At 40.9% G+C, this 26,213-nt stretch overlaps 1 protein-coding gene across 4 annotated transcripts in view; it reads right to left on the bottom strand.

Moving 5' to 3' along the window:
- The window catches only part of PIK3C2A (phosphatidylinositol-4-phosphate 3-kinase catalytic subunit type 2 alpha), a 56,652-nt gene that overhangs the window by 19,789 nt on the left and 10,650 nt on the right, over positions 1-26,213 (bottom strand). The window contains exons 1-12 of one of the 4 annotated variants that reach the window (XM_068685166.1): positions 25,963-26,120; positions 14,590-15,764; positions 9,556-9,656; positions 8,114-8,271; positions 6,732-6,852; positions 5,995-6,106; positions 5,658-5,737; positions 5,482-5,545; positions 2,976-3,119; positions 855-897; positions 554-767; positions 333-455 (exon numbers count right to left, since the gene is read on the bottom strand). In XM_068685166.1, the coding sequence (XP_068541267.1) occupies positions 333-455; positions 554-767; positions 855-897; positions 2,976-3,119; positions 5,482-5,545; positions 5,658-5,737; positions 5,995-6,106; positions 6,732-6,852; positions 8,114-8,271; positions 9,556-9,656; positions 14,590-15,699 (2,270 nt within the window). In that variant the 5' untranslated portion in view covers positions 15,700-15,764; positions 25,963-26,120. Of the gene's footprint in view, positions 1-332; positions 456-553; positions 768-854; positions 898-2,975; positions 3,120-5,481; positions 5,546-5,657; positions 5,738-5,994; positions 6,107-6,731; positions 6,853-8,113; positions 8,272-9,555; positions 9,657-14,589; positions 15,765-17,457; positions 17,578-19,389; positions 19,538-25,962; positions 26,121-26,213 lie in introns of those variants that run through there. The other 3 variants (XM_068685168.1, XM_068685169.1, XM_068685167.1) reach the window with 3 other exon arrangements.

Here is a 26,213-nt window from a genome sequence, read left to right as displayed (position 1 = left end):
AAGCAAGCTTTATTCATCCTTCTTTAAGCAGTGCAAGCTGTTCCCATTACAAAGAATGCTATGACCTTCCCAACTCATTATAGTTGTATACTATAAATAAATTAGCACGGGGCGCCTGTCCAGAATTTCCATTCCCAGTTTTAAAACGCAAGGCAAAATACCATTCAGAATAATATTTCTGATTTGGCTCTCAAGTCTCACACATAGTTCTTTCAACACTTTGGAAGCAAGAGCTGATTCAGTTAGCATACTCAGCAGCCAGCTAGGTAGGTATTACCTAAAACAAAGTATTTTGTGGAGGGAGTGGTGGTTAGCATTCTAAAATCACTTACAGTTCATCCCATTTAATCAAGTAGAAGAAGTTCTTGTATGTGCCAACCTTCTTGGACTGAACAGGTTTGAACAGATCTTTTCCATTGTGTGTCAGAGAACAAATCAAGTAGTATTTTTCATAACTGAACAAGGAAAAGAAAATAAACAAGAAGTAAACAAAAAGTAACTCCACAAAATTTAAAAAAAAAAGGATGAATTTTACAGCTAATGAATTACTTACTTTGCTACCCAACCAGGAAAAATTCCATGTGCAGCAAACACTGTGAACTGGAGATGCTCCGTGGCAGTCCATGCTTCCTTCGTACTCTTATCTTTTGGAGAAATTGCTGCCGAACTGCCGCTACACGAATTCATGTGGAGTTGCAGAAGGGCCTCAACTGCTCTTGTTAACTGGTCTATACTCACTTTCAGAGGGCTTTCAGGCTGTAGTGAACCTAATTTATAAGTTACCTTCAATGTGTATCTGCCTAAAATAGCCACCTTAGAGCAATTTTTAAATAAAATTAAAGAACTTTACTCACCAGATGAACTCTTGCTAGGGTCATCGCCACATGTTAAGGATACCTACACAGTAAATTAGAGAAAATTTCAGTAACAAGAAGCCTATACTCATTTGCCATTGCCCTTAAATCTATCTTCTCCAGAAATTACAAAACATCTAAATTAGGGCCATATCTGGGTTTATGCACCATACCTTTTATTTAATTACAGTTCCTCAAGAGCTAACTGGCAGTGTCAAAATTTCCCTATCATGTAGTAACCACACACTAAGTTCAAAAGCATATGTTTTGTCAAGTCACAACTATCCTGACATCCCTTATGATCTTTAAAAAAAAACAAGCCACGTTGGAATATTGCTCAGGATACTCTATCTTCCCCGAGTAAAGAGGAAACTCGGGGCTGTTGCAGATGAAAGCAGAAGCTGGTAGCTCCATTACCAACAATTTAAGTCTAACAGCTGTTTTGTGGCATTTGTTAAGGCATCTTTGTAGGCACAGTTACCGTAAGTTTTCTGAATTAAAAAGAAAGTTAACCTGAGGAAATCGAGGAGTAAGTACTGCCCCTATCTGCCGTGTTTGCTTCTTGGTCTGCTCAAATGAAGTCTAAACATGATACGGTATCACAGCAGTGTCTAGTCTCAGCAAGGACACTGCAGTCTACAGCTGACAAACAAATTATGGGAACTTACTCCCTTCAAATAAGAAAGGATTTCATGCCAAGCCCAACTTTGATACAACTGAAACTTTTAATGAAAACTAAGCTGGTGATTTAAAAGCAAAACGTAATGAATTCCTTGACTTGCAGAATGAAAGCTCTCCTTACACCTTCCATGCATTAACTGAGCACCTTGTCAACATTAAGTTTCAACTGGCAAAAAATTTTGCTAAAATAAAAAAAATAAATCTAGAGGTGTGAGGTAATGGGATCACATCTTTTTCCCCCCCTCAGAAGAACTGCTGTGTCTCCACCACACTTGAAGTAATCCAAGTACTTTGCAAGGTGCTGAACACTGGTGGAACAGTGCTACAGATGTCATTTTCTACTTGAGAATCTACTATTTTCTTTTACATTTTTGGCCACTACATTGACCCACAAACCAATTACTAAAGAAAAAACACACACAAACAGTATCTTACAAAAGGTTTTGATAGGTTTCTGAAAGTAATCCTTCATATACATTGCCATTCAAGCCAGTTTTCATCACAAGAAAATTGAAGGTTTTTACTGATAAAGAGGTACTTTTTTCAAATTCTGTTGGGATAGCATTTCTTGTGGAAGTTATTTTTACAATGCAGTCTAGTTATTTGTACAGTTTTCTCCTATCAAAAAAACAAACACTGGAGAAATACATGTTGTATTTCCCTAGGCTTTTACACCAATTTCCTGTGTTCGTCTGCAAGAATTTTAGTGCTGGTGACAGCTATATTTATTCAGACTGCATTTTGCAAAAATTCAGCTCAGTATTCCAAATATATCACTACACTGACGAAGCCAAAAAAAGCAAAAACAACAGCACAGGAATCACCACTCTCTCTAATACGACAACAAGAGAGCAGAAATGGCATTACAAGACTACTTAGCTTTTTTATTTGCATACTTTTTGCTTTAGTGAATTTATGGCAAAGTGATGTGAGGCCAATTCTGCTCAAATCACCTGCTTGTGGTAAGCCAGTTTTATCACATTCTGCACTACTGGAGAAATTTCATTTTTGCCCACATGCTCAGGAATGCAGGAACATGGACTGCTAGAGTTTTAAGACATTGTTACTATTCATATAAATACTGCAGAAAAAGTACAACATGTGAATTCCTCATCTAAGTGTAACTGCATTGATTTCAGAGAGCATGAGCTAGCTGTCAGTTTCCCTGGTCAGATTTAACAGCATCTGCTGTGACTGTAAAACTAGGTTAAAGTTGCTGTTTGGAACAAGAAGGGATTCCAAGACCAGGTGATTAATGCATTAATAGCAAATTGTTAAATTAAATTGATGTCACCAAATGAAATAAATAAAAAACACAAACAAAAACATAACCCTGACTGAACTGTTGTCAATATTTGCAGCTACTGGAGATTATGAAGTAATATTCATTGCTGTTAGAAAGCATACCTCAGAACACAATTTATAGTGTTAAAAGTTTACCTCGGTGTTTTTAGTCCTTGGAAGATTAACAGCCCTCCTTAGCTTCTTTACTGATTCCGTTATTGCAGGAGTCTCTACGCCATCCAATGTGGAACAGATTTTTCTGACAGTCTTAATTAATTGATCCACTGCTTTATGCTGGTTCTAACAAGGAACGTATGAAAGAACAGATTGAGCTGATCACAATTGTTCAACCCAGTGTTTCTTTAAACTTCTTTTTTTAGAATGAATTGCCAAGACAATTTTATTATGAGACCCACTTCTCAATTAAATAAAACGATGTAACAATGTGGTTAAACAAAAAGTCTCAGTACTGAAAATTTTCTTGTAGCTCGGTTACCAGTGCCATAAAACCAGGACTAGTACAGATTCCAGCATGGTGTCCCTAGAAACATATGGTTTCCAATCATTTTTCCATTAAGTTCTAAGCAGGTAAGTATTGTCTAATGAGATACTAAGCTCAAATTCCCACATGATGTTTAAAAAAAGCATAGTTTAAGAATATTCAATTAGTGTGAGGAAGGAATCATGCTAAAGCAGCAGCTTTTCAATTTCAGCCCTCTTAACCAGGTAGATTCAAGATACACTTACACTACAGTATAACTTCCATAATGGAACATTTCTCTTTTTGACTTCATTTTAACACATTGTTTGAAAAATGTTTGTTCCAACTGTTGCCTTGCATATCACAAAGCTTAAATAGTTCTTACAGGTGAAGCAATGGCAAACTGCCATCCTGGAGAAGGAAAGGAAGGCAGATTGTACACAATTGTACACTTATCTGGAATCTCCTAATATCGCCTTCCTCCTCTTCTTCAGAGAGAATAAAAAATGCCTAATTTAAATCCAAAGAATCTTAGATTTTCTTTTAATATAAGCAAAGTCTTCAGAATGAAATCTCTTTACTTTTAAAAGGCTTAAGGTATAGGCACCTTCCACAATCACTTTTGAGCAGTTAGTGTAATATTCTCTTCTTAAGACGTAAACTGGTTCCTTATACCCCCCCCCACACACACTTTCTCCTCCAACATTCCTGCAAATGGATAACAAAGCAGCCATTTGAATTAAAAAAAAATGGGATTGGCAGTTACCTGGCAACAATTAACTTCGTCCTGGTTTGAAAATAACCATGAAAGTTGGAAAACAATGCAAATATTTAAGCCTACTTTGAAAACTAACACTTTGAAGATAATGGCTGTTTGGCACATGAAAAGCGAAGTCTCCACTGTTATCTTCCTCACAGGATCTCAAATTCATAAAAATGCAGTAGCTAACTTTTAATATGTCCACAGATGTGAAATCAAAGGCTAAATACAAGGGATTTGTAGATCACTTTTACCCTGCTTCTCTTTGATTAGCAATTTACGTACATAAATTCACTTCAGGAAGTATTAAAATCAAATGCAGTAACTGCTGGTATCTGGACCTAGTCAACACCTACAAGATCCATCTCCCACCTTCGGAACTACCTTGTGGTTAGAGTAGAAACTAAGTCTGAATTGTGATGTTTTGCATTCCTCATCTCAGCCTGTGAAATTGCAGTTAAACAACCAAGCTGAGGCAGCTGCAAGAGCAAAGCAACAAAAACACCACCACCTCAAGGAGCACTAATATCTCATTATTCTACAGCAAAACTGTGTTCAGAACTGTCCCTGAAAATGTGGTGAATCATCAAAGGCATTAGAAAATCCTATGATTGAATGGTATTAAGGGGATATGTAAATAGCAGACAAAAGCTTGTTGAGACCTGCACTCCTGGAAAGGCAATAAAACAGACTTCCTCACGATGTTTTTCATTTCCACCAAGGCACTCATTTTAAGACTCTTCCTTACAGAAACCATTTAAGAAACATACTTCTTATAGAAGCTGAGGTTTCAGTCTCCAATTTACATTACTCTCAGGAGTTAAACAAAGACAGTCCTTCCAGAAATGAGCAAAGTAGGTTATCATCTTCAGCTACCTTTTGCATTTGGGAAATTACTCCAAATTATTGCACATTGACTTGCTTTAGGTTACTTGTGATACAGTGAAATAGCCGCTGATTTTGACATTGTATTTTAAATGAACTCAATAGTCTTACGTGAAGCATAACCAACTTCGCTGTTCCAAAAAAGCTTCACCTCTAACTCCCATTGTGCACAAGCATTACTGCTAACTTGTGTAAATTTTTATGATACCAATATACCCTTCATGAATAACAACTGATAGTCAAGATTCAGACCTTTTTCCCTAAATTAATCTCTTCCAACATTTTTGAGGAAAAGGTTTTGCATTCCAGAACTTGGAAGACACATTGATAGTCGTGATGATTAGGTAATGATTACTTTGCAAGAAAAGCTAGAAAGAAAACTGAAAAGCAATGCAAAAATCCTTGATTCCAAATTTCTGACAGCTTGTTCAGGTCTACAGTTTCCCCAAGACAAGAAAGTCTATTTCCTCCAACTATCTTATCTGTAAATGTTCTCACACTACTTTTGGTTCAGCAATAATTTAAAACGAACTTACCTCATTTTTAAGAGCTATTTCAGTTTGCTTATGATAGACTTCAAGAAGCTCTTCAAGAGAACACCTGCAAGAAATAATAATTGTTGAACACCACTGCAAGACTGTAACATAACCTCAAGACAGAAATTCAGCAGTGCGCTTGGTAATGAAAAAAAACAAACACATAATATTATTACCTTATAATAGGTTCTCTGAAAGGCTTTTCTACTTTGTAAAGGTGTTTGGTTAGGTGTATGGGTGTTCTGTCATCTTCTTCCTGCAGTAAGATATTAGATATTCAGTCCAGTTCCCAACTTCCTATAATTCCTAACATTGTTTTAGAAATCTCATTGCTAATACCTGCAGAAGGGGAAGGATGCAAAGTGGTCTCTTAAAGACAAAAAGAAATAACTAGCTGGTAGCCTAAGAAAGGTGTACACATCGACACGGGGGAAAAGTGGATCCATCAACTCTGACACAAACTCCCATACTCTTCAAGGTTTATACTGCTGCTGCATTTTAGGAGGTACTTACTGTTCGCGCCAGACCCCTGCACATTACGCTGTGAGTCACGAGCTGCAGTTTAATTTCTGTATCCCACTTCCGACAGTTCTGAATATATTCATGGCTTCCTACACAGTGCTTACTGTTAAACAAATGAAAGCAATAGTTATTTACACCAAAAATATTCACTGTTTCTCAGGGATCTGACATGGAATATTTAAGGCCACCTGTTGGGCTCACAATAAGAAAATGGTAAATCAGTCTCCACATCATACTTCTTCATAGAGTTTTTCACTTCTGTGGAAGTTCTAGAATACATTTTTGCTAAAGGTCTGAACTACTATGGTTAACATTGAAAGCAAATATTCAAATCCAGAAAACCAATGGGGATTTGCAAGCCATTAGTTTTGAAAGAATTCAGATTATTTCAGATTAGAAGTTGTCAGCAGATTTTTTTCCCCCTGACTGTTGGGATTTAAAGAGCAGCTGAAAACTGTAACATTAATCTATAGAAAAGATCTAGAAATCTGCATCTGAAAAAAACAACTGTGTTCAACACAACAGATGGCAGATTAGAATAGACTTCTAGGAAGATGTTAAGAACCTAATTTGCTGTATACCACAGCAACTCTAAGGACTTCTGATCTTTGTGCAAAACATTTTGAAGATTTCTGCTCTCACACATTTAATCATTAAAAATATACTTGCCAATAACTGTGCCATGAAAAAGTACGAAGTTAAACATTAATGAAAAAGGGTTTGCTTACTTCTGTAAGACTTCTTCTTGGCCACAGACTTTCAGGATATAGCTGCCAATGTCCACTTCACTCAAGTCATCGTGCACCCAGCAAAGTGCCTGCATTATTATAAGCTCAACAGGGGAACTCACTGTTCAAAGAAATTACATCTACAAGTTAAATATAGGTGTACTGCAAATGAATTTAAGCATAGTTCACCAACAAGTTGTAGCTGTTCGTTATTTAAATTTATTTTTATACTCATAGAAGACTTATGCTTTTATAATCTCCTAAATTTCATCGTTTGAAATCTTCACGTTTTACTGCAAACAAAGGTATATTCTAAAGCCTGCCAGAAATGAATCAATCCTATTATGATACAGTGTAGTCACTTGACTAAAAGTACAAAACCAGCTAATTTGCAACATGCTTTGCAGTTTTTACATGAGAAAAGTGCATTATTTTATTAATAAGATGGCCTTATTCATCAAGTTGTATGTTTTAACACAGAAGGTTTAAGTGCACAATGCTCCCTACACCTCCCTACCTACTTTCTGATCATCTTTAAATCATCTGCCAACAATATTAAATGCTTTGATATTCCCTAAAAACACTATACAGAGGCATTTTATTTTTTCAGCAGGATCCTCAGTGGTTTTTTTTTTTGTTGTTTAGCAGTATCAGTTATCATCAAGAGCTACCCGAAGCTGATGGCATCCAGAGTTACAGCCTTAATACAGACAGGCCGCGCAGTGTTGACTGCACAGAGAATGTGAATTTTTGTACAAAGCAAACCTAAAAGTTCCATTCCAAGATAATATGCCTGGTTACCCAGGAACTTGGCCAGCTAGTTGCAGCACAACAAGCTAGTATTACTTTAGTATTTATGTTCATAAGTACATACTGAACTCGCATGGTAGCTAGTATAATTTCAGTGTTTATTCTCATTTCCCAACAGCCATTCGTCTGAATTTCCAGATAACCTGACATAGCTTTATTCCAGCATTCCAGCATACATTTCAATACAAACTTGATGAAACTTAACAGCTCATTTCCCCTCTGCCCGCCCCCCAAATTACCATGAAGTAGGTAATTTGGTTTGTTAGGTCAAACCCTAGAAAAGCTGGTTTTAATATTCCTCGTTTTGGATAGAACTGTGCTCCTGTTTGGCTGTTTTACTTTTTTAAAAAAAACGTTTCATTTTGTCAGCTTCTAAATATCTTCTGATGGATGGAAGCAGTGACCCACATGTAGGTTCTTTCTTCAATTACCTTTTTCCACATTCCCCACAAACAATCCACGCACCTGAGACCTAGGGATTATAAAAACTGAAAGCCTAGACTGGGCGTGCAGTCTCAGCCCACCATTCTGAGCCTTACAAGCAAGTTCCAGTTCAGAAAGTAGAAACGTACCATCGCATGTAAAAGTTACTGGTTGCTGGAATCCTTGGATTTCTATAGAAACCTTGATACTGGCACTCTCCCCACTTATATTTCTTTGCAGCATGATTGGACTGAGCACAAAGCCTGGATTTGTTTGCTGATCAGCATATGGAAACTTGGTCCTCAATCTGTAAATAGAAAAAGTTTATAAAGCATTGCAATGGTTTATGACTAAAGCAAAAGAACATTATAATAACCTCAAACCAAAGCAGTAAAGAATGCCTATTGCTCTTACCTAAACTGTATATACAAAAACATTTAATTTTTCTACTCCCAACAGAACACTGCCCACAATAATTATGTGTCAGTGGTTAGAGGGGAAAAAAATAGTTTTTAATTAGGCAGGGTTTTCACATAGCTTAAAATACTTAATAGGTCAACGCTTACAGGACATACCCAGATTCTGTAGAAGCTTAGCTCTAAAACAGTTTTGAAAAAGCTAATCTACAACTTTTGCCTAAAACTGAGTTTAAAAAAAAAAAAAGGCTAATTTCTTTCACGTACAAAAGACCACAAGAACTCTTTACATGTTAAATTTGTCCAAGTCTAAATACTACTCAGAAGTTCAGATTAAACCGTAGAATTTGATAAAGAGGCTTAAATTAGGGGAAAGGCTGTTCTTTAGGACACAAACAACATAAAACATGTTCACCTAGTAATGAATAGACAGTACTGTGATAACTGCTTTTTATCTTCCCTGGTATCTTATTTAAGACATTCCACTACCCCATCAAAGCACGAACAAGTTTAGGGTTCGTATTTGTTGTTGTCAGATTTTTCTTACAGAGCTCCACTTGTGGAAGCAAAAAAACAACAACAACAACAAAACAAACAAACCAAACCAACCAAACAGAAAAAAAAATAAATCAAAAATGGGTATTTAAGATTTAGAAAGCCATTTGAGTTGTAGGATTTGCTGAGGTATATCAGTAAAGAAAAAGACAGAGTTCTTTCCAAATAACTTATATTGAAAAACAGTAATATAGAAGGATATAAAGATTTATGCAGATACAAAAAATATATATATATTTTGAGTGTAAAAATAATAAGCATTATAAAAACAAGGAAAAAAATGAGAGGAAAATCTACAACTGTAGAAGATAATAGGACCAAAAGAATAAAAAGGAGACAGGATCACTCAAGAAAACTTCATACTACTGAACACCTTAAGAATTTTGTTGCATTTTTGAAAACCATGATAAAAACCAGAGAAACTGGAACAAGCAGAGGGAAAAAAAAACACATACCAAAAACCTGCCTCATCAAGCAAAAATAACCCCAAAACCTGGTACTGACCCTGTCAAACTGAAAACTTCTGACTGAATTTGATTTTTCCAACACAAAAGTAATAATGATTTATTTAACTTCTTTTTCTTCTTCTGAAAGTTACTTTAATTTCAGCAATTTCTTACTTTGTAACTGTTTGAGAGAAAGCTGACAGTTCTTCATTCTGCCCTTCAATTTCTTGGAGAAGTGCATTTTCTGTCAGCAAACCAGTGGTCCCATTGTCTTTCTGCAAGTCAAAGAAAATACAGTGTTTAAATAACTGCTAACATATTCCTAAAGCCTACAAAGTCACATGTAGCAGACAGAATTTCAGATACCTGGGGTTTATTATTAGTTTTGTCTATTTACATAGTGAAAAAAATGCATCATTATCAACTTGAAAAGTAAAGATTCACTGAACTAAAGAGCTCCTTAAAGAAATTGATTTATGTGACAGTATCAATACTAGTTAAGAGTAAGTTGCAAGCAAAACAGCTCCTGAGCTCTCAGCAGCGAGCAATTACAACAGGCACTTGGCCACACTTTGCTGGACGTGATGAGGAAGGCAAACGTTTTTCCTCCACTTCTGCCATTCAGCCTTCAGCAAGGAGCCCCACAAAGAACCATTACACACCAGTTCTGACTACTACCGCCTTCTCCTACAAAGCAGGAAAAGATAAATCATACCCTGGAGGGAAGCAGCATGCAGAACACAAACTGAGGGCTCATCCAGGGGTATCGAATTAGCGCTGTTTTAATCCCTTATGCCCCACGAGCCACCAGCAGCTCCCAAAGGTGCAAACTAGAACGCATCTAGAAGGGAATTAACTAGTTGAAATAGTGAACAACTACTTAACCAGTACATGCGTTATTTATTACAAGCTGACACCATGAGCTTAGCATCTCATTTCATTAGACTGTACCAGGTACCTGACGGAGCCGTGTCAGGCTGAGGTAAGGCCTCACGCCTGGACCACCCGTAGACTGGGTTTTGCTCAGCAACTTCATGTTTACGTATTACAGCATTCACTTAAACATGACCATGTACACAACCAACACGTGTCATCTGAATGGCATTTCCATCTTGTTATTCCAGCTGAAATGTTGGGTTTATGAGCAAAAGGATCAATTCTGCGAGAGCGGGCATTAGTCGGACTGTGGCAAGTGACAAGAGCAGGAAAGCTACAAAGCCTGGAAAGAGATTCAGGAGCAGGCCTTAAGTTTCGAAAGCTTCGTCCTAACATCATGGATGAGTTGTAGCACACAAAAATAACTTCTGGCCAACTGCGTAAGACCGCTGACAAACCTGTGCTATTGTTTTCAGCACACGTATCCTTTATGCAATCGCACAATAACAACAAAAAGCCCCACACGGAAACAGGAAGCCAACACACCAAGCCAAAGGTAAACACCCTCGATAAAGAGCCAGGGAACTGCTGGGCAGAACTCAGCACAAAGCTCCCCAGGTCCAAACCCAGCAGCTGCTATACAAGCAGTGCATTTTCTGTTACAAACGTTGGATTTTCTGTGAGAAGTTCAGGGATACCAAGGAAGCACCCAGAGCACTTGACAACTCAACACCAGAGTACAAAAGCACCACACAAAGAGATTCCTTAAAAAAAGGAAATTCAAACATAATGAGCAAAGAGAAAAAAAAGTTCATTTGGTTATCCATAGTTCACCTCAGGGGCACATCTGGATGAGGAGAAAGATCTGAAGTTATCACAGACAGGCCTTGTTGGGAACGACCTCCTACTTACCTTTGAGAACATTAAATACCTACTTGCATCTTTAGTTAAATTTCAATACTTGATTTTGATCATTTTCTTGGAAAATAGTGTCAGGAAGACAAGCTTTGGTAAACTACAAAATTTGTTAAAGCCCACTGAAGTCACAAGGTGGGTGACTAGGTTCCTGGGCTACCAGCAGGATGTGAATTTCTTTACGTTCTAGACGAGCAAATTTCAGAGGTGCAAAAGCTATCAGGCAGCCAGGAAATAACTCCGAAGGTAGGACTTCAGGCCAAGCTAAACAAATAGCTACCTGACACAGAGGCCTCTTATCAGCACAGCCTGCAAAAATAGAAGTGCTCTGCAAATACAATTTCTCTTAGCATTCAAAAAATAATCCCACCATTCAGTAAATGGCCAAAAGTCAAGTTAAGTTAGATCCCACAAGTATATAAAGCTTAAAGGTTCTGTGGAGAGGAATGGTAGAGAAGACAACATCTACACTAGGACAGAACACCTCTGCTTTCAGCAAGGAGAGAGATGAGCACTGAAGTATTTAAAGGGCAAATACCAAGCACATTGACACTTTACCAAATACGAAACAAAACTCAAATCCTTCTATTGGTTTAGGATATTAAGTACACAGTGGAATCAAAATATATGACTAGAAATTTTGACTAGTAGATTTGGTTAAAGGAGCAGTGAAACTATGAGGTGATGCAAGAAAAAAGTGATTCAGTTAGGATACAAGACTTCAAAAAGTACTTTGAAGGAAATACATATCTGGAGGAAATGGGTTAAAATACAAGAGAATTGCCAAAAATAGGGGCTATCTAGAGAGCTCAGCTTCATACTACATCAGAAGGAAAGTTACTTAAAATGGAAAAAGTGACGATGCACATGCCAAGCTAAAGCAACAGGTTAGGTGGAAAGGATATCAGGTCAAGGGGCTTGTCATTAAACATGAGACAGACACAGCCCTGCTGGTAATTTGTAGCTTTGTTTGCCAGCCAACATTATAATACAGACTAGAACTGGCATATTATACCATAACGTTGGCTTAACAAGATTCAGGTACATTAGCTGACCACAGGATCAATATATGCTCATGTGATGCCATCATGAATAAAGCAAACACAATAAATATATGAAGCAGGATGCTTCTCCCAGTGATGAATTTATTCATGCCACTGTACAAGGCATTAAGGTACATACACAGAATTAAAATTCCCACAAACCATCTTCAAAAAGGAAAAAACAGGAAAGAAGCTACCACACAGGAGACTGCACTGAAAGCTGTCAGAAATTTCTTATAACACATTGAGGGGCAAGGGTTGACACCAAAATGGATCTTCATCTCAAGTTGCTGCTGTTCCACCCTGTTAAGAAGAAAATTTGCTAGGAACTAGTTATAAATGTCTTTCTGATGAAAATCAGATGACTAAAAAGCAGTGAGGGCTTGGAACAGCCTTTAAATCAGAAGTAGCAGCAGGAAAATAAAACATGTTTGAGAATTTGATGAGCTGGATAATATTTGTAAACAGCATGGGACTGGACCTGATGAACAGGGAAGACCCTTTTAAATCCTACACTCTTGAAAGAATTTATGGGAAAGGGAATTGGTAGAAAAAAAGATTTCATTCAGCAACCATCACTCCGATATTACCTCCTACAGACAGCGCCTCAGAAGCACCGATCTGGGCAGAAGTTACATGACAACCACCTGAAGCTTAACACTGAGGGGAGACAAAAAAAAAAAAAAAAAAGCACAAACAAACTTAGACCTGAGATCTTCACACACATCATTTTAAAAATGTGAAAGAAAAAAAAAAAAGTAAAGGTTTAGTTTTTTATTTTTCTTTTTTTTGTCTTTCTCCACTGGCTCTCTTAGACTCCTGCCAGAACACTGACAACTAGCCCAGAAAAACAGGAAATACTCCAAGTCAGCAGCCAGCAATTTCACCTCAATGGAAATTCAGACATGAAGCTCCAGCCCAGTGGATATTCCTTTTCCTGGGGGGAAGAAATGGCCCAGTTTGGGGTGGGAGGGGTGGGAAATAAAGGAGCAATTTGGAAAACGACCTTGACTGGCAGCAGTTGGTTTTCCAGCTTGCCCCCAGTCTGCTAAAAACACTTAGAAAGACAATACGTAAGATTCAAAACAGCTGCAAGCCTGAATCTACCAGGCAAACAAACCTTTTACTCCCACCCCCACTTCCAGCCAGTTTCTCCAAACGGGATTTTTCCTGCCACCACCACCCTTGCCAGGGTGTAGACTTTTCCACTGAAGACTTCTCCTTCTGCCTCTGCACTCTCTCTACCAAAAAAAATAATAAAAATGCCCACAAGTATTCATACTCACTTTCTAGTGAGGTGACTAATATTTTATAAAGCTACATCCTATTTTATGGTGGAATTATCGCAAAAACAGGAATTAAAAAATGTAGAAAAATGAAGTAATCTGCAGCCACTGACTGGACTCTTACTGGGATAGGGTAGGACGTACTTTTGAGGGCACAAATTAGCAGAAGATACAACCTACAAAGTTATGATCGCTGGACTGTTTATCACTGCTATATAATTTAAATAGAAGCTGCACGTGCTCTTTGTCCAAAAAGAAGAATACTACAACCAAAGGTAGTGTTGACACTTTTATCTTGAAATTTTAATGCAAATGACCGCGATTCTAAAGCGGAGATGACCTTTTTGCCCTGCTTAAGGCAAACAACCTCACACCAAGAAGGCCTTCCCTCTTCCAGCACAGGGCTACAGGGTTTGTGACCCAACAGCCCCCATCAGGCATCCCACCTTCAACAACAGCACATCCAAAAGGTTTGGTTACCATCTCTCCAGCATTCCTGCACGAAAGGAAAGATTTATGCCTACAAAAGAGAATTACACTGGTCCTGCGAAAGATTGCAAGTCATAGTGGGAGAGCAGAGAACTGTTTTAAAACAAAGGCAGTATAGTCAAAGCTAACAACAGAAAAAAAAAGAAAAAAAAAAAACAAAAACAACCCACAGCTTCAAATATAAGGTGAAATATAAGGTGGAAAACCTGCTATTCAAACCTTAAGATAAACCCTGCTCAAGATGAAAGCTCTCAACATCTAGCTCACTGTCTTTATTTTATAGCCTTGTCTGATTCAGTCATGAATTTAAGAATTTATGTAATTTAAATACTTTGCTCTACGGGCTATTTCTTTTCTGTAGTGCATTGAATACCAGCAGTTTCCCTGGTAAATTTGGAAAGATTACACACAATCCCAGTTATTTTTGGATTTAGTTCAGTAGGAACGTTCAATTTTCTGAGTATCCGTATGCATATGTAACATCACATTATTTGGACACACAAGCCCAGTAATACTTAACAACAGAACTTAAAGTGTCTTCAAGTACTGTGATTAATATTTAACATCATACCACTACCTAAAAACACTGATTCACTCACCTGTGATGTTTGGCCCTGTAACTTTGCAAGCTGAGTCGTTCGCATGTTTAAGGACTGGCTCCTTGTAACTGTTGCTCCAGCAGATTTCCCATTAATTTTTCTTTCCAGATGACACGTTACTAACAACTTTTCTTCCAATAACACAGCGTCCCATGGATCTTCAGCTGTCAAACTTGAAGCCGTCTCTCCATCATCCTCTGCCTTATATAAAGTCTCTACACTGTCCACTTTTGGTTTACTTAGGGGATCCAAATCTAACCAGTCAAATTTACTGATGTCCCTGCAGCTTTCCGAGGCTGGGAGGTCGGAAACTGCAGACTTTATAGCAGTCATTTCTAAGTCCGTGCTTGACTTCCCATTTTTCAGAAACTCCGAGGTGCTTGCAATTTTGTCAAACACTTTTGCCATTTCTGGTGTAAGTACTGGAGGATATATAGGTAGGCTTCCTTGTGGATGGAAAGGTGTAGTAGCTGCCAATGGATATGAAATGTATTGTGACTGCCTTGGAAGACCAAGATAAAGAGGTTCTCTAGAGTGATAGGAGGACATACTTGGATGGAATCCGTTCTGAAACACACCAGTCTGTTTTGTGTAAGAAGCTGAGGGGTAAATAGGAGGTAAAGTGCATGTCACAGGTGCTGGTATCCCAGGCGTCCACTGTCCTCGCTGACCAGCAGGCCCAAGATAAAATTGTGAAGACAGCGATGGGCTCAAAATAGGAGTTACTGGTAACGTGGGGGCTTTACTAGCTTCAAAACTGTCATCCAGCAGCAGTTTCTCTAGCTCTGCATGAGTGAGCTTCTCTATGTCAATGGTACTGAGTTTATCTTCCATTCTCTTGGCATCAGACTCTGGGAACACCATGAGATCGTGGTCCTGTTTGCTGTGTGTCTGTGCTGTTTGCCTGGTGCTGCTTACCGAATGAAAAGCTTGTTTGTTACCAGCTATACCTCTTTCCTTCTGCATCTTAGCTAATGCCTCAGCTTCCATCTGCAACGCCTCCTCTTTGTCCACATCTTTTGACCTTGCAGTTGCCAAAGAAGGTGACGAGCGCTGTTTAAATCCATTGCTGCTGGATATCTGGGCCATGCCGCGAGAGCAGATGTCCATTGAAAGAAGCAACACTTCCCTTGTACTGCTCGGCTACCCTTGGCTTCGGAATAGATTCAGCAGCTCTGCAAAGGAAATGAAACATTAGAAAACCATGCAAGAAATCATATGCAGAGAACTACTAAGCCATACACCACCAAATTACAAGGTTGCACATGTAATTCAGAAACCTAGAGCAGAAAATCTTGAAAGAGAACAGATTTTTTGATCCAAGTTAAGAGAAGCCACACAATTAAGCTCACGGCCTTAGCATTTTGAAGGACGCATCTGTTTTTCTTACTAGCTCTTCCCAGTAGGTAGAGAATTACTTAGTTTCTTTCTGCACCACTAAACCTCAGACAAGGAAAAGGCGTATTCAGGTACCTAGCGGACTTCAGATTTGAAGCAATTCTGTTCCCTTAGCCAGCTTCAATCCCGGAAAAATAGGAATTGTTCTGAAAACCACAGAGATGCTAGTAGTGACAAAGCACAATCTGGAGGACTTCCAGTTTATTTCAGTGTATCACAACAACAGAATTGGCAAACTGGTCCCTGTACCACGAATACAATGCTTATGGTTACGATGCTCGACGACCTTACTTCGTTTGGAAAACTGAGTTGTACTTTACCCCCTCAACCTGCAAACAGCACTTATGAAGTGCTATTCCTTGGACAAGCAAGATAAATTATTTAAGTGCAGCTGCTCATTAAGTAATTGCTTTAATGGCCCCTTGAAGGAAGAGTCATTCACTTATGTAAGGGAAGAAATTCTGGAAGGGTACTTTTGCTCAAGGCCAGCTCCAAGAAAACGCCATCTAACATTCCTCCAGTTCCACCCTAGTGCTTGGTACCATGATACTACTCCCCATATCCACCACAATATCTACGCCTCTGTATTAAAACAACCTTACAACAGATCCATCACAAGAAGTTTGTTCGTTTCCCTTCTTATTTTTGCTGTATTCTACAGCTGTCACACACAGCCGGCTTAGCGTTGACTCCACGAGATAAGCTGTCTTCCAGCAGCAGCTCGTACGCATATCAAGTAGCGAGACAGAAATCATGAATAATGAGTTTCTGCCAGGAGGCTTACACAAACAGCAATCCTCAGTAAAACACAGTTTCGCTGAACTAGATGTGCCCTCTCAATGTAAATCATCGTGGCTTTAAGGCAGGCAACAAGCAAATCAAACAAGTAAAAGACAAATAAATTATTTGCAGCAAAGACAGATAAAAGCTGCCATTGTACTCCCTTGCTGTTCATACCCATCAGAAGTTTTTTCTCCTTGCATCAGGCCAGAGATACGTGCTTCAACCACAACGCTGCACTTCTGCCGACCCGCCGCACAGACAGCGAGACTCTTCGCAGATTTCTAACAGATTCTTTAAATTCTTGAGGACTCTGGCCAAGCTTTTGTTTCATCTACTTGACTGCAGTGGCTTGTGCTGTGAAGGACAGACCTCCTCACAAAAGGTCTTACATACATTTCAGCGAAGCCTGATTCAGGCCAAACCCCTCAAAAACCACTTCTAACCACCCTCTAGAGATAAACTGTACCAAAAAGGTGACGAAAACAAGAGAGACATTTGGATTTGTAATGCCTACAACACGCTCCTAGGTCAAGCACTGGGATGTCCCCTAGAAACGAGGAATATTTTGGTGCTGAGCACTGAAAGGCTCAAACAGAACAAATGGTTAAGACCAACGTGTACAACGTAGCTCAAAATCAGCACAATGATGTGCTGATCAATTCATGAAGTTTCCCCAGCTGTTCCTACCTGGCTTTCGCAAGAAGCGGGAGCACGAAGGGCAGTTTCTGCAGCCTCCAGGCCTACTGGGAGCTATTTGGGCAACAACCCGGCAGCACATTATCAGCGTGCTCTGGTGCTGCCTGATAACTGCAGCAGCACCAGCGAGTCGTTTTTCCGAAGGAGAAAAAACACCGAGATCGTACGGCCTTCAAAGCAGCTATATATAAACCCAGGAACAGTAGCTTTGGCTCCTGACGAAGGAGGAAGCCTTATTTTTCTGCTGAACTCGACAGCTTTGATCTCCCTCCTCGCCAGGCCGTCTCCCCTTCACAACGAGGCAGTGTTTGAGCAGACGGACACGCATTCCTCGGCGCACAGCGACTGCAGCACAGCCGCCCTACACCCAGGGAATCCCACTCCCTCCACAACTGCTCGTTTCTTTTACAAGCTCACTTGGCAGCGCTGCATTTCCCTCGGTTTGATTGCACGCCTGCACCGGGAGGAACCTGGAGTGCTGATCTGAAGATTAGGACCATCGCTTGTTATCTAGAAATCTGCACAGGGCTTTTATTTTTTCAAGGCAGACTCTGCCACCACGTACACCCTCGAGTTTGATCACTTTATTTGAGCCTTGTCCTCAGGACAATTCTTAACCAAACCGGTGTGTAAATCTCTGTCCCACTCGATAAGCAGACTGCAGCTTTCAAACACTTCAAAATTAAAAGCATCTGATAACACTGCAAGAGTTTTAGCAAGACCTGATCCTGCACACCGGTTTTAAGCAGTGAATTCATCACATGATAAAAGATCAGAAGAAAAGCTCCCTAGACTTGAGGATCATTAAAATAAAGGCAAGCCTACTTTAAATGCTAATGACACGGCGTCTCGGTTAACATTTTCCCATAAAAAGATGAGCTTCGCTTTGAACTTCTGAATTTGCAGCCATGTAAATTCAAAGGCAGACAGAAAGCAAAATGTAAACTTCTCCAACACTTAAAAGGAGAAGGGCAAATTTCACCCGCACCACCAGCAGGAACTCCCCAGACACTCCGAAGGTTTCGGTTCAAATCCCAGAGGTGGGAAAGGGATCCCTGAGCGACGCTGTGAGAAGTCGTGGGAGCTTGCACCAACTGGGAGGCATCGAAAGACCTGAAAGTAATCCTTAGAGTCAAGATTGTTCTCATCTCAACTACGGCACGCTCTATTTTAAGCCACGGTAAGAAAAGAGGTTCTAAGCAAAAAGAGGTTCTCACCTTCAAAGGCACAATGCTCTTTCGAAATCCTTAAGGAACGGGTCAAACGCTTCCCAAAACTAAACCAAAAACCTAGGAACGCCTGGAGGGATTCCAATGGAAGTTTGAAAGCAATAAAACAATCCCCTCCACGCCTTGCTTTTCCCAAAATTTGCAGCAAAACACACGCATCCACACTTTGTGTAACATCACCACGCCTGCCTGGCCCTAGTGGTCACTGATCAATACTGTCTGCTCCAATGTCTCTTTACAAGGAGGTCTAAAAACCTCAACAGCTGATTTATGACTTCTTACGGCTTCCTGACTGAAGGCAAATCCCTCTCTTGCAGAGAGACAGGGTACCTCGAAGCAGTATTTGCCGGAAGTTTTCCACCAGCTGCAGGAAAGCAGAAATCCACAGGCCTTTCTCTGGCTCGCGTCAGGCTGAGTTTCCCTAAAAGCAACAATTCCTCGGTCGCAGTTTTGAGTGCTTGTGTTCAGAGTGCAATGTCCGTTTGCTCAGCCATGTACCCGTTTATTGCCATGCAAACTTATTTAACAGCACAACGCTTATCAAGTGTACAGCAGCAAAACTTCATAAACAAGAGCCAAGCAGCAGCAGACGTCTGACAATCTCCTTCATATCAAAGCCTCTGAACGGGATGAAAATTAATTTTAGAGCAGATTCTCACTTGCAGAGGCTTACATAAAAACAGAATACATTTACCTGCGGACCACTCCAGCACACGTACAAAAATGAACCAGGAAGCAGGTCTTTCTAATGAGGAATTTGAAGATTTTTTGGTAAGAAAAATGATGAGAATGATGTAGGGGATGTCACAACTTCACCAGGAGAGAGACTCGGAGAGTCTAACTCAGTTTCCTACCTTAATAAGCAAGGACCATTTCATTAGAGACAAATCCCAGCACCTGGAGCAGAGGTAATCTCACCATCTGCTCCTGCCCACATTAACATTCTCCTCTACTTCAGCTGAGTTGCACAACGATTTTCTCCTCAAAAACAAAAAAAGCAAATGAAAGCCAATCAAGTTTTGTTTGTTTGTTTTTAGCAAGCTATTTGTAATTTGTTCTAGTGCTAAACAAGCACAGAGTTCATACTACTTGCAATTCACCCTTAAGAGACACTTTATAGCCATCACAAATCAGTTCAAAAACTCCCTGGAGTTCCAGCACTAAATACAGAAGCAACGATAACATGTCAGACCATTTCCTAAATTCCTTATAAAGTAAAGCCTTCACATATTGTAGGCAGAGCTTCCTCCAAACAAGCCCAATTTTCACAGTGACTCCCTGTTAAAAAAATAAATAAATAGATGTAAGGCATTTGCCTGATCCTGAAGAACAGCTAACTTAAAAATTAACCTATCTTGCCTGCATACCAGAGATGGTAGCAGTTTTGTGGGATAGCAGGGGAAACTTCTGCAAAATAAGACAGGAGTAATATACTACGGAAAGTACTAGTCAGCTGGAAAGGAATTCATAGCCAGGCATTTGCCACAGCAGGAAAACTCCTTAGCAAGAAAAAAAAACACACAGGAACTTGGTCATTCAAAAGCCTCCCTGCCAGGTGCATTCAGATTGCTACTAAGAGAGAAAACTGCACCCATACTTCGTCAAGTAAGTCAGATGGGTTACTTACAGGCTTGCCAAGGCAGTGTGTGCATTTCGGAGGGGGGCAGAAAGAGGCTCGAAGGAACTAGGACAAAACGTTAGCAGAGAAGAGATCCTGACAATGTCATCACCACGCATGAAGTGAAAACAGAAGAGACAGAAGAAGCAGAGAAATCATCCCAGCAATGCTTGAGAGAACAAAGGCTTTATTTTAATTCACATTCACGCAGCAACCAACGAAGCAGATACTTTAACTCTGGAATATGCATTAAGCTGGGGTATGACTGTTTACCCCTCCATGCATCTAATAAAATAATTATTCCCAGGTATCTTGTAAATTAGGAAATAAACAGATTCTTCAGCTGCGTGATGGTCTGTGCACCGAGCACAACGTTGCTATTACGTGGTTTATCACTCCTGCCCTGAGCTTATACTCCTTCCTTTTACATCATCACTCTCCACACAGTACGGGAACAAGTTACTTGTTAGAAAGGTCAAATAACCTAAGCAATAAGGATATAATCAGACCCATCTTCTTGCAGAATAAGTAAATAAATTTTACATATATATATATAAACAGCAGCTGCTTAAAGTCATAAAATGCTTCCAGCATCAATCCACTCATTTACCTTTTCTGTTTCAATTTGGAAGAACTTAATGGACTGCAGCTACACCTGCTAAGAAATGCAAATAAATTATGGCAAACAAATTGTAAAGAATTTGCTGACAGCCATGCAAGTTCCACAACAATCCTTTCAGACAGTAAGTCCTTTTTTTCTTTTTAAATACTTTTAGATTTAGATTGCAAGCTGTTCAATAACGTGTGCACAAGCAGCGAAAGGTTCATGTTTCAGCTACTCTTCTATCCTGCTACCTTTCCATTGACACTCAACAGCTTCTTTAACACACTCGTAGCCAAATGAGAAGATACCTCCTCATGGATGAGATTAACAGTTAACTGAAAGGTCAAATCCATCTCAGTTCAGATCGTACCTATAGAATTTTTGAAGCCACTTCCACTAGTTTAAATAAAGGTACAAGTTTAATTGGATGCAAACTCTGACCCAGCACTTTCCTATTTCACTCGAGTCGTCCATGAGAGCCTCTAAACACCTCACCAGCTGTACTGAGACCAACAACTGCGCCTCTTAGCTGAGATTTTAAAAACTCATTTACATCCAGGAAGTACAATTTCATCACAAAGCTTCTGATTTTGAGAGCTGGATAAGAATAGGGTGTTTCTAATACCAGAACCAGAAACTTCCAGGAATACTTCAAGGACTTTTGGTACTGGCAACAAGTTTCCCAAAAACCCCAGCCTCAGCTGCTTCAGTGTTTATAGGAACACTTAGGAACTCCACGACTTCAAACTATTTTCATCCACGCCACTGTGCAAAGACTCTCGATAGGGCAAACTTTCTAAATGCAGAATCTTGATCTTGGATCAACTTTCCCAGACAGCGCTCCAAGAAAGAGTCCAGCACAGTGGTCCAGCCAAATTTCAGCACATTTCAGGCAGCTGTAGCTACCTGCACGGGTTTTCTGCTGCCACAAAGTTTTTCTTCCCCTTCTCAAACCAGTGGCCTGCACCCTCAGCCGCTGCAACCCACTCCACCAGTAGGTACCTGCAGATTGGGTCCAGCACATCTGCCAGCTTCCCGTAAATGTCTGTGCTGTCACACTCCTCCCTTCCAGTTCTGAACCCAATAACCATTTCAGCTGTCTGTTGAAGAGTTACAGGTCTTAAAGAGAATTCAATTATTGTGCATAAGTTACATAAAAACGTGCCACCCAACGCAGCCAACAGTGGGTGCTGCAGCTGGAGACAACGGCAGCGTGAGCTCATGATACGGGACATGGAAGATTTATCACCAGAAGAATCTTTATAAATACTCAAATCACCTCGAGATGCCCTTAAAGCCAGCCAGCTGAAGGCACAAATCAACAAGAAACATGACGTTGCTTTCACTGGCTGTAGAACCACCTCCTACATCTCCGTATTTTCGTTCCCAGCTCCCTGCCACCACACCTGCAATCCCGCTCCTGCTGCACAGCATTTGCTGAATGCAGATACCAGAAAAAGCAGTAATGAAACCGATGGCATCCCAGGCGATTTCACTCCGATGCACTTGGCCAAGATTTTTTCCATCCCTCACAGCCAAGCCTATTACCAGCATTGTTTGACAAAGGCTAAGAATTTTGGTTCTGTTGCAATGTTGCTCCTTGCAGAATAATGCTTTCATACCCACCCCCTCTGCTTATTTCAGAAGTTTGTTTTTAAAAACTTTTTACTGACTCTTTTGCTTTTCAACCAAGTTGCACTTTTTTCTCCAGTTCACCCATATTTTTCACACGCTTTTCCATGTCTCTCTTTTCAAAGCACACCTGGAAACCCACACATGATGCAAAATACTCCACACGGAGTCAGCATGAGCTGCTGGTTTAAGGTATAGCTTCCTTTTAAGCAATGCCAGCGCCCCAAATACTTGGATTCCCCACCTGAATAATTCGCCCAGTAATCCACGATTTGCAAAGTAATTTTACTTCAAAGCATCCCTTTCAAAGCAGCATAGAGCAATTCAGATTGCAGAGGGCCTCAGATGGTCCCTACCTCAACCTCCTGCTCAAAATAGGGTCAGTTATGAGAAGAGTGCTCAGGAAGCACAAAGTTTAAGTTATTCATAAAGCACAGGCCTGCTCACAGTGGGGCACGACAAACCATCCCCAGCATCCACCTGTAGAAGCACTTCCACTAACCCTCGTAGCAGTGGTTTGAAGAAGCCAAATATCCTCTATACAAAGTCTCTAGGGGTGGGAAGGACAGGGTAAAAGAGGAAAGAAATGTTTGTGCCATCCAATTACTTGAAAAAAGATGCCCAAACACCATAGAGCCACGTACAGCTTTACAACACAGAGTTAAAAAAAAAAAAAAGTTTCTTAATTTATATGCCTGAAGTAAGCCCTCCAAATATCCTCCTACTTTCACAAAACATCCAAAAATGCAGCAAAATGCAGGAAGTTCACGATGCGAAGTTCAGTAGCTATTATTTAGGGAGAAAACTCCCCTGCAAAGTTCCTATCCTGTTATTCTGTTCGCTGGCTCTGCATCAGTGCACAGGATATTCCTTTAACATACCAAAACCATTAACAAAATATGGAGAGAAACCCATGTCACCGCGGCTCTGTCCTAGGCTTACCTCTGCATCACTGTACTAGCACCAACCTGCTGGCCTAACAAATGCAATTCTGCTGCAGTAGCCGAATTATTTCTACCACTTGCTCCAGCAGACAAGTCTCCCCTTGGGCAGGAAACTTGCACAGTTTCAGTTACAACCAGCAGATGCTTCTCAGTCACCAACCTGGTATGCATGGAAGTATTAAACACTTGTTAATTACTGACAAAACAAATGCACTGTTTACATGGACCTCTTAGCTTTACATATTAAAATGCTTATGAGATTATTTGAAGCAAAGAGCTTTTTAAAAAATAAACAAAATCCACTACAGCGCACTAGTAGAAAAGTAACAGGACGGCTACACTGGGTCAGGCCACAGGTTCATCTCGTCCTTAACTTGTCTCTGGGTGGTTTCAGAAGGGCATAGGTGAAAAAAAGTTAAACCAGGACAAGCAAGCAATGACGTTTCCTCAAAATCCTCCTCCAGTCTCCACTAATACTCTGCTGAAGGAATTCCTCAGTTAACTTGTCTAATATTTAACAACCGTGATGGGTTCTTCCTCCAGGAATTTGTCCAACTGCACGTCGGGCTCGGACCACCTACCTTGTAACTCAACACTGTCATCAACCTGAGCAGGAGAGCAGATCAGCTATCACCAACCTGTTCTTGATGCATCTTTGACAACTCCTAACATCACCAGCAGCACTGAGACCTACCAACTGCAACCTCTGTGCAGACTAAGTTGTTTCTTCCAGGTTATCCTGTGCTAACCAACCTGTAGATCAGAACAAGCGACAGTCTCAACACCACCCGAGTGTCCCATTTTTCATTTTTTTAAATGGATTGACAAAAGGGGTGTCAGAATTTTAACACCAAGCACCTAAAAACTAGGAGGTACACAATATGCGCAGGCATCTCTCTCTCTCCTTCAATTTCTGAATGAAAGCATTCCTGAGTGACCACCACTTGGAACAAACTGAATTTACTCTAAACAACTGCAGACTGCATTTCTACTGAAAAGTAGAGATCAAAGCAGCACTTCTCATAACTTTTTTTTTTTTTTTTTTTTTAAATGTGACCTTTGAGGAAAGCATTTTATTCAAAATCACTTATAGAATAAATGAGGTTCACCATTACTGGCGTGCTTAAAAACATTTCCTCCTTCACTTACTTGCCCAGTCTGGAAACAGCTTCTGCATTCTTCTGCAGAAACCGACACCCCAGCAGCCTCTCCATGCACAAAGGGCTGGATGAATGCTCCGGGAGATGACTGATGTTATTGACCATGGCCGATAAAAACTGAACTCTGCTTCTGGTAAGTAATTACACGTCACATCCCCATCACACGAACATTTTTACAGTTATGTTCCTGTGAAGCAAGCGATTTACGTTTGTACCGCTCTCATTCATTTTTCAATTGGTTGCATTACTCTAAAAATAAACAAATCCACCCCGCGGTTATTTCTACACTAACTGCAGACACTGAGATGCAGTGCTTGAAAATAAAAGTGAAAGAGCTCTATCTTAACATCATCACGGCTGACCTCCAAACACACGCTGTGTTATGAATTTTACTCATGTTATCCTCACAGTGCCCTACCAACCAATGCTACTTCATTTTCCTTTCTTAAAGCTTCCACAGGACGCCCTTCACATTGATCACGACTTTTAAAACACACAATGTGCAACCCTGCTCTGCTCAAATTCAAGCTCTCCATGGGATTAGTTTTTTCTAGCTAGTCCTATTCTAGCCTGGTTTGGTCCAACAACACCAAAACAAACCAGCAACAAGAAAACACCATCTCAGCATTTTCATGTTTGTCAGCAAAGTTTTAATTCAAGTCTCTCCAGCTACACAGCAGGGACAAATAAATAAGAGCATCGGGGTCACCAACGCGTACTCGTGCATCTGTCCTGAGGAGCCTGGCTGGCCTCAAGCAACGCTCCCCAAGGAAAGAGGAACTTCAAGTCTTCAAAGCGGGATTACTACAACCGTGATCAAGCAGGAGGAGTTTACTTCCATAAACAAGCAGGAAGAAAGAAAGTTTTCGAGTCTTTTTGAGACTTTGGATGTGTATTTTTTTAGACCAACAGCCACCTTCAGGTGAAAGATCACCGAGGGGCGCGCAGCACCGCGAAGGCACAGGCTGTGGTCACTTTATGGACTTCTCAACACAAGGCCACTTGCCTCCAAAGGCTTTATTCGCCTTCTCCCCTTGGCTTTACCCTCTCCACAGCTCCCTCCCACCTTCCACATATTCTCAGCAGATTTGCCCGAGCCTCCCTCGGCTTTTTGGCTGAAGGCGGGGGGCTCCCCCCCGGCAGCCCCCCGAGGCACCGCGGCGTCGCCTTCACCTCCCCCGGAGGCTCCCCGGAGGCTTCCCCAGAGGCTCCCCGGAGGGTTCCCGGAGGGGTCCCGGAGCTTCCCCGGAGGCCGAGGGTGTGGGAGCCGCGACCCCCGCGGGGCCCCGTCCCCACACGCGGCGCCTACCTCGCAGCGCCGCCGCCCCGCGGCCGCGGCCATTCCGCTTCCTGCCGCCCGCCGCCGGGCTCGCAGCCGCCCTCCGCTCCTTCCTCCGCTCCTTCCCTCCCTGCTCGGCTCCCTGCCTGCCTCCCCTGCGGCCCTCCCCATTCCCCGCTCCTCCCTCCTTCCCTCCCGCCCGCCATGCGCTCACATCCGGGCCGCCTCCCTCCCTCCCCCCCCCCGCCATTTCGTCCCCTGTGGGGACGAGCCGCAGACGG

Source organism: Anas acuta, chromosome 5, assembly GCF_963932015.1.
Source record: "Anas acuta chromosome 5, bAnaAcu1.1, whole genome shotgun sequence".
Lineage (NCBI taxonomy): Eukaryota > Metazoa > Chordata > Aves > Anseriformes > Anatidae > Anas > Anas acuta.
Note: the sequence above shows the minus strand (reverse complement) of the source record. Positions and strands in the feature narration are given on the sequence as shown.